The sequence below is a fragment of the Myiozetetes cayanensis genome, unplaced genomic scaffold, assembly GCF_022539395.1.
Source record: "Myiozetetes cayanensis isolate MyiCay16 unplaced genomic scaffold, myiCay2020 scf4, whole genome shotgun sequence".
NCBI classification, from domain to species: Eukaryota; Metazoa; Chordata; class Aves; order Passeriformes; family Tyrannidae; genus Myiozetetes; species Myiozetetes cayanensis.
In genome coordinates, this window is record NW_026087631.1 from 62,635,192 (window position 1) to 62,644,467 (window position 9,276).

The 9,276-nt window shown below is 38.6% G+C and overlaps 1 protein-coding gene across 1 annotated transcript in view; it reads left to right on the top strand.

Moving 5' to 3' along the window:
• The window catches only part of GOLPH3 (golgi phosphoprotein 3), a 31,695-nt gene extending 23,130 nt beyond the window's left edge, over positions 1-8,565 (top strand). Inside the window, exons 3-4 of the mRNA XM_050329162.1 lie at positions 1,204-1,318; positions 4,748-8,565. Coding sequence (XP_050185119.1) covers positions 1,204-1,318; positions 4,748-5,172 — 540 coding nt within the window. The 3' untranslated portion in view covers positions 5,173-8,565. The remainder of the gene's footprint in view (positions 1-1,203; positions 1,319-4,747) is intronic.
• Positions 8,566-9,276: the final 711 nt, after the last annotated feature.

Genomic DNA, 9,276 nt, shown 5'->3' on the forward strand with positions numbered 1-9,276 from the left:
ATCAATTTTAATTTCATCCTTAATTTAAGTTCACTCGGTGCACTTCTGTACCTTGGCTGGGGATCATCTTGCCAGGGTTGAAGTTGTCTTACCATTGCAACTCATTTCAGTGTCATCAACAGACCCTATGAAAATGCATTGCCCTTCTCTGTTGTTTGTAGTAAGGATTGTTGATGTATTAATGACCTATTATCTTTTACCTGATGCTTATGAAATGCTAACTTGTAAAACTACTTAAATTGTCGGATTATAATTATTTTAATAAATGCTTTGAAACTGTAGTAATTTTTCTATTAATAGAGAAAGATAGATTTGATTTAAACATATTGATCTGGGCTGGCCTAATCTGTAAGTTTTCATTTAGTGCTCTTAATTTTCCCCACCAGAAAAGAAATTGTATTTATACATGGTTTTAATACTATGTATACTGATAAACAAGCAGTTACTCAAATCCTTAAATTTTATTGTATTATTCTGAATAAATTTTTTGGTTGTTCTCTTATGTTTTCTTAAGGGAAACCCCAAATAATTAAGTTATTAAATAAAGAAAATGAAATAGCATTTATTGTTGCATATTAAGGGGCTTATTAGTACATATGTATTTTCCCTAATACAAATGTTTTTACTGTTAATGAGTGGAACAGTGTTATGGGGCAGTATGTTCTTCAGAGCTGTAAAACTTGCAGATGTTGCCTTGAACCTATTTTTATCCATTAACATATGGAAGAAGAAAACTAGTTTTTGTGCTTTTTCAGTTTGTAACTGTTTTTTTATTTTCACATGACCTAATTGTTTAGCTGAAGTATTTTGAATAACTTGACTTGATGCAGTAAAATAGACTGCCATCTAATTTAAGATTGTGTAGTGTATTTTGTTTTGGGGAGCTAAGCGACCTGGCTGGGTAAGTGATTAATTTTCCTTAAAAAAATTAGGTTTTAAGTTTGTTATTAATACTATAGTTTTAGTCCATTAAGGTTAATTTAAGTAACAGATAACATCAGACTTCATATATCTGTGAATTAGAGCCTTAGGTTTTTTTTACAATTAGGGTTTGTTTTTTTAAAGTTGTGTTATTGTTAAGAGATAGCTCCTTCTTTTTTAAAAATGTCCTTGCTTTTCATAACAGATTTCTTTTTTATTGGTGGGTGTGTTTGTCATATATGAATTAAGTGGAAATACTGACTGCATTTTATTCTGTCCTAGGTGATTTGCAAGTCAGATGCTCCTACAGGGGATGTTCTGCTTGATGAAGCTCTGAAACACATAAAAGAGACCCAGCCTCCTGAAACAGTACAAAATTGGATTGAACTGCTTAGTGGTAAGCCTTGGACATAACGTATTTGCCTTTTTTTATCCCAGTAAAGCTAATTATCTGGCATCACTAGAGATTATATTGTAAGGTTTTTTGAGAGAAAGTATGCAAAAAAGTTAATTAGTCTGTCCTCTAGGGTAGTCTCTTGTTGATTGTAGCCTTTAATCAAATATAAGTAACTGTTGCTTTTGATTTGACTTGATACGGAAAGGATCTGTATGGAAGTGTCAGAGGACATCTCAACTCGGTGGAAGAGGTGTCTCCCACTGACTGATGTAAATCAGGACTGCACCCTGGAGATGTAACTGCCTCTCTCTGTGTTGGGAAGTGAGGGTTAGTGGAAGTTTGGAGCCTAAGTGTGTGGATTCAATTTTCAGATCTTTTGGTAGAGAAGGGAGATCAGGAGCTCATAGCTCAGATGTGAAAACTGAGGGTGTCTTGGCCATTAGTCATAAAGAAACAGTAGTCAGGAGTTCTGGTTTTTTTCATTAACTGAAGAAATGTAATAAATATTTTAAAATGTTAGACACTTCTTGATGATCAAAACAAAGTCTTCAAGGTGAGTACTTTGCACAGAGCTCTTCCTGTGAAGCTGCTAAATTGTTGCAAAACAAATGAAATGCCAGTTATCATACAATAATTTGGGTTTGCGTAGAAGGGACATTTACAGGCCATTTAGTCCAACCTCCCTGTAATTAGCTGGGACACCTTCCACTCAGAGCCCCATCCAGTGTGACTTTGGATGTTTCCAGGACTGGGGCATCCACCACCTCTCTGGGCAATCCTTTCTAGTGTTTAGCACTCTCACTGTAGAAAATTTCTTCCTTTAATCTCAGTTGACCTACTTCACTTTAAAACCCTTATCTCATGTCCCAGGCCGTGCTAAAATGTCTGTAGGCCCCCTTTAAGCACTGAAAGAGTGCAGTAAGGTTTCCTTAGAGCCTTCAGTTCTCCAGGCTGAACTGTAGACAGAATTGATCACCAGTGTTCATTCACTTTCACGAAACATGTAAAATGCAGCTTCCTTGGAGTAGACAAGAGTTGTACTTCAGTTGTGCCAATGGGAAAACAAACATGTTTTGTCAACAATGGAACTGGGAGGTCTGGAGTAATGAGATTTGAGAGTTTGTCGATTTAAATCTGTCAGTTCTTACAACCAGTAAGAGCTGAAAAGATGAGCAAAATCTTTCCACCTTGCTCTGCTTGTTTTCTTTGTTCTTTCCATTCGTCCTGCACTACCTTGAACAGCCTTCCTTGAGCACCAGTTCATTCTCAGGTCCTTGCTGTCCATCCTCTCCTGCTCCTTGGCTGTCAGGCAGCAGGGAGACAGGACTACAAAGCAGCCCTTGTCAGGAGGGGGCATGACTGCTGCAGTCTTGCAGTTCAGTTCTCACTCTGCTCCCCTTCACTTTTACAGCCTGCAAAAACAATTCATTTTTCATGTCCCAAATACGTAGTTTGTGCTGACATTTCACCTTCTCTCCCAGTGCAGAGCACATCAAGTTAGGGCTAATTCAAAAAAGGTCAGCTAATGAATGAACAGTGTTGTTAGGCTTGCTTTGAGCAAAGCAAAGGTTTTCCTGACCACACTGAGCTTTGGCTCTGGGAAGATAGTTGTCATCAGTACTGTGGCTAAGGCTTGAATCAATCATTTTTACTTACACATAGTTATTAATTACTAATTCTTGGATGGCATTAGTGTTCTTTGCATTTTCTGTGATTTAGAGGACTGTCCTTTGAAGAGAAGTATTTCTGTGTGGGTTTTTTTTTGTTTGTTAGTTTGTTTAGGGGGTTTTTCATTCATTCATTTCTTTGGTTTTGTTTTCTTTTATTTAATAAATTCATAAACTCTGTTAGAATTTTGCTTTAGGGCCAAGGTCTGTCCTGGAAAATAGCTACTTTATCCATGATTATCACCAATGTGGAGAATGCTGCTTTAAGTTACATATGAGTTCAAAGCCATCATAGAAGTATTTATATAGATGTGTAAGGTGAAGTTTGCCAGACCCACGTTTATAAGATAGCCTCTAAGGGAAGCAAGTGTAGGGAATACAGAGGCTGGGATCAGAATGTCACATTTCCTCTGGATGTAGCAAACATCTCTCTGTGCCAGAACAAGTGCCTTGTGTAATTGAGGAGCTTGGTCACAAGGTGTCACCACAGCACTGACTTTGGTCCACATGACAAACGTAAAAAATCTAGGAAATAGTCTTTGCCCTGTGAAGGGTAGTAAGGAGACTACTTTTTTGTGTTTGTATGATCCAGCTGAGGAGTCACATTCAATGACGTGTGGGATATAATGAGACTTGTGTAGTCCAGGCCTGGGTGGCTTCTCTGCCTGTCACTCTGTAGTTGGAGTCACCTCATCTGATTATTGAACTTGGCTGTTACTTGGATACAGTGTATGTCACCCTCCATCACCTCAAAGTCATCTGTGGTTTATGATTATTGTAGTTGTTACTGTATGTTAACCAATAAATTTTTTAAGAGCTTGGTATAGAAATAGTCATATCGTTTATAGAAAGCCTCCATCTTTGTAAGAAATACTTAATGCTCTTTCTTTTCTTGACTCTTAAAATGCATAGTCTTTTACTTGAGGAGGGGATTTTAATACTTATGATAAATACTTGGGTAATCTCGAATTAAAATTTTTAGCCTGTTAAGTATTAGCAAAGGTGATGATATTCTCATTGCTAAACAGTTTTAGCTTTATCACTAGCTGTTGATGCTGATTTTGTGCTTTTTCATTTTCCTTCTCTATGGGCACACAGTTGCACACTGTCTTAGTGTTCTCCTGCCTTAGCAAAAAGCATTAGAAATAATTAATATAGAAACATTAAAGGCCCTGCCCAGCATGTGCTACATGTGCACACAGGCACCCCTCACGCACTCACACAGTGCATGTTCACTGTTTCATTTGGTAGAGGTATGAAGGGGGAGAAGAATGGACACCTGAAGAAATAAAGAAATGCGCAGGGTGGGTGTGCATGATCTTATCTGTGTGGCAAAAGAAAGGCGATGACACTTCTTCCAGTCTCTGAAATGGTAAAAGGCTGGATACAGACAAATACACAATACTGTAGGGGGATGCTTGGTTTTATTAAAAGTAAGCTCTTTCTTTGTGACTGGTTTGGTTTTTGTTTTATGAGACTGCTTATTTCTCATATCTTTAATCAAGACATGGCTTAGCCATGCGTTTCATCCAAACTTTAAATGTACCCCAGAGTTCCTCCAAGGAGGCTCTGCTGGTTTCTGTCTCTGTGCCTGTGTCTGGGTAGGTCAGGGATCAGAGAAATGCTGACAGGAGCACAGTGTCATAGTATAATGCTCAACTGTATGAGTTTGACAGCTCATCCTGCACCACAGAGTGGGAAAAAAATCACTGCGATAATACAAACCTTTGTCTGACTATTGTGTTTTTCTTGCCTTTTTTAGGTGAAACATGGAACCCACTGAAGTTGCACTACCAGCTACGAAATGTCCGCGAACGGCTAGCCAAAAATCTAGTGGAAAAAGGTGTACTGACAACAGAGAAACAGAACTTCCTTCTTTTTGACATGACTACCCACCCTCTCACCAACAACAATATCAAACAGCGCCTCATCAAGAAGGTTCAAGAAGCGGTTCTTGACAAATGGGTGAACGACCCCCACCGCATGGACAAGCGCCTGCTGGCACTGGTGTACTTGGCCCACGCCTCGGATGTCCTGGAGAACGCTTTTGCCCCCCTCCTGGACGAGCAGTACGATTTAGCCACAAAGAGAGTGCGGCAGCTTCTGGATTTAGACCCTGAGGTTGAATGTATGAAAACCAACACGAATGAGGTTCTCTGGGCTGTTGTAGCGGCTTTCACAAAGTAACTGCGTTCAGACTGAAGCGTTCTCTCTTCTTTCATGTAAACCCGTTGTTTCTCTTCTATTGACTATTCATGTTTTCTGTAATTTGTACCTTCTCACATGATGAATTGACTTTTGTTTAATGGTAACTATAAGTTGGTGTATTCCCTACTTCTCTGTCTATCTGTATACAGGATTCTGCTGGTACAAGAGACTTTCCTGTTTAAAAACAACAGAAAAAGGGTTAACTGCCATATTGGCATTCCATTTCCTATTCAGTTTGAATTCTCTTAAATATTCTGTTTAATTTTTCACCTTGTTATTGAAATGGTTTAAGTCACCAAAGCTCCATGTTGAAGTGTCTGTCAGGACATTTTATACACAGATGTTTTCAATTATATCTAACAAGATTACTTTAAAAGCAGAAATGCCATTAAGCAGCTTTGTCAATAGTTCCTGTAAAATGCCCCATACATATTACTTTCCATGCAAGTCTCTTGTGTACTTATATTTTCATTAGAACAGTAGCTGAGTCATAAGGCTAGTATAGAAAGGTCCAATTGTTTCATTAACCAGTTTTGTGAGGGGATACATTCCATTATATTGTATATATAGTTCAAATTGTATATTAACAACTGCCCCATCTTAGTATTTTGCAAGACCTACTTACTTGTACACCTGGTGCCCCTTATTTGCTGTCAGCCATTGCCATTTGGTGCAAAGAAAGGCCCTCCTGCAAAGGTCTTGTATGTGAAAGCTGTTTGTTTCCAGAGTCTCTGGAGTTTGCCATCCAGGTATTCTCAGTCTATGCATTGCCTTTGAAAATTAGTGAATGGAAGGAGACCGCTTTCTATTGTCATTTGTACTTTTTTCTTTCCTTCCCCCTCTGTATGGAAGAGGCTCGTGACCAGTACCATTCTTAAGTGCAGTTTTAAATTTGTACACAAATTAATGTTTGTGTCTTAAGCCTCAAACTATTTTACATTTTAAAGACAAAAAGTCAGTCCTAGCAGGTGTTGCATGTAAATGGTTAGCAAGTAATGACTGCAGTTCAGACAATTCAGATTTCTGTAATGGGACGCTCTGCTATATTTTCATTTTTATATACACAATTATGCTGATTAGCACACTACTGTAAAAAAAACCCCAAAACCTATATAAAACTTTGGCTTTTTAAAATCTGCTGCCTCTTTGCTACTGCTTGTTATTTCCCATTGTTTTCACAGTGTAAATATTATGCATTGAAAAAATTAGGCATTGATTTATATATTTTTTTTCTTCATAACAACGCAGATTTATAGTGGGGCTTACAGGTGTTTAGAAACATTTTTGGTTAATATTAAGAGCAAGAATACTAGATGGTGTATAACTGTAGAGTTGAAATTTAAGGGATCCCTTAATCTGTATACTAGCTTTTTACCTACAGTAAATAAACTATGATCTTGAAAGTGCCTGAAACAGAGTAAGCATGTCACTTTTATTTTTTGTTGCTAATTAGAAAGGTTTTATTGCCTAACTGAAAGCTTTAGTTAATATCCTTCTTATTAGAAAGGGAGAATTTATATTAAGTAGTTCAGACTGACTTAATCAGTGGTGTTGTTCGGATCTGCAGGATTCATGGCTGGGACAGACTTGAGTTAATTTGTGAGTGTGCAGCTGTGCCTGCCATGGGTAGATCTCTTTTATCTTGAGCACAACTCTACAGCCTCATCTGTGACTGGACTTCCAGTTTTGCACTTCATTTTCGATCATTTAGATGCTTAAGTAATTGACACTAAAACACAGCTTATTTTTATCATACCTGCATAACCTTTTTTAATAAAGGTTTTTACAACAGGTCCTTAACATTTAATGGCACACTGTTCTTTTGGTTCTTAATGCTGTTTCTTTAGAAAAATGAAATTAAAAAGTATATTGTAAGATATTTCAGACTCTGGTTTACAAATAAAAAGACAGACAGTGTTCTCTCACTTGTAAGATGCTGTGTTTAAAACTTTGAGGAGCTTGGGCATGAACTTGGAACATTGTCTTTTAAACATTTCAAACCGAGATTGCTTTTAAGTGGAGGAAGAATGAAAATTGCAATGTTGCTCTTACATTGGACAGCTTACGGAAGCTTACTTTCTGTACTTGCTATTATATGCTAACTCACTGCTTTCATTGTCTCTCTGTCCTGTGATCCATTTTCTTATTTTCTGTTGCTCTTTGAGAGAAGAAAAAAGTGATTAGGTGGAAAGGTCAGAAAGACAGTGGAGTATGCAGGAGCAAGTTATGTGCACAAAACTTTTAAAATGGCTTTGAAAATCTAAGCTGCTTGAAACATGCTTTTGACTAAACGTACAATTCATAGTCCTTTTTCTGGCCTCTCATCTTCTTTCTGTGAGTATTTTCTGTGTTCCTGCTGATTTCGTGTTTGGTTGTGGGGGATATTGGTGTTTTATCACCTTTACAGCCAGTATGGTTTAAAAGAAGTCATGCTTTATTTCCCCCTCTCAAAAGATGATTTGAGATTTTTTGACTTTTTTTTTTCCACATAGGGGATAACTGCACACAGTATTTATCAGCTTTATTTTGCTTAAAGATAGTACCTCTGACCGTGATGGGGAGAGTTGGTGCTGGACATGTCAAAGAAATGTGATGTGAGCGACAGCGGGTTTGTGAAGAGCAGCAGTGTCTTTTGCTGAACCCCCTGTTGTAAGCCTGGATGTGCAGGGGAAATAGATGAGCTTTTGGAGTCTTGAGTCCTATGTTGTGCTTCAAAAAGCCCAAAGCCTCAAGAAAGGTAAGTTTGGTAGGTTAACAGGAACTGATTTAGCTGACATGGTTGCCTTCATTCCTATTTCAGGATCTAATAAAATGGTTAAAGGTAGGAGACTGCTTTGTTCTGCTGAAATTCAGGTACCCTTCTACCTGGTAGCTGCTACTGCAGCTCATGGAGACCTGGTTTCCAGACAGCTATCTTCTCCAGATCCTCAGCTCTCAGTGGCTGCTTGAAGTGAAGACTGTTATCCATAGCCTGAACTTGAACATGTGCCTCAAGGAAAAAAAAACATGTATTATTCAGGGACACATTATTTTAAAACAAACTTTCAAGTGAAAAACAGGATTTTGAAAGTTAAATCCCCAAGCAGTGCATATATATAGTTTCACAGTCCTTGAGGTTTACATCCTCCTCTCCTGTGTCTCTAGAGCTGACGTTGCAGTGCTATTTCATGGAATGCTGGTGAAACCTGTGTGCCATAAACGATACTTTTGAGGCAAAACGTGCATAAAGTGGTGATACAAGGCTGGTGACTGAGTGCTCACGTGTTCATGCCCATTTCTCCTACAAAGTGAAGATATGTATTGACTGATGTGTTCTCTGTGAACTGGACTGAATCTGTACTGTAATAAAATAAAGACCCTTTCATGCTACGAGCTGCAGGTGGTTACTGTGTATCGCATGCATGCAATATGTAAAGGTTTGCCTTTTTTTTTTTATTATTTGCTCAGTACTTTCCATTGACTGTGGTGTTCACCAGTTTGGGAAACAGAACTCAATACTTTCATCAAAGTCTCGGCTGGGCTTCAGGCAGTTCAGGTAGCCACAGCCCGCTATGTCCTGATTTCCCCTGTTGCCCATCTGTCTTCCCATATGAGGGGGTGAAGGGGTGTCCAGTTTCAGAGAAGTATTAATTTCTTGAAAAAAGGAACTTGTTTATTTTGGGGTAATGCTTAATGTATATAACAGCCTAATAACTTGGAAAGGGTGTGTAAGGAAAGACTGGATGTGGCACTTGGTGCCATGGGCTACCTGACAGGGTGTTATTCGATCAGAGGTTGGACTCAATGATCTCAGGGGTCTTTTCCAACTTAATTGATTAGGTGATTCTCTAAAATGAGATGCTGTCAGGTGCTCTGTAAGTGTCAAATATGAAGAGATTTCAGGTATGTGCAGGGGGCAGCTGCCTTGGATCAGAGTGAGAGAGGGTCTTTGCTGGGGGGAAGAAGCATAGTCAGAGCTGCTGCCCATGTTCATCTCTGAATAAGATCTGGAGTTTTCTCCCGAAGAGTCTTGTTTTCTCCTGCTTACAGAACAGCAGAATGAAGCCTGTGGAGAGCTGACAGTAAGAAATGCCTTCTGACCCA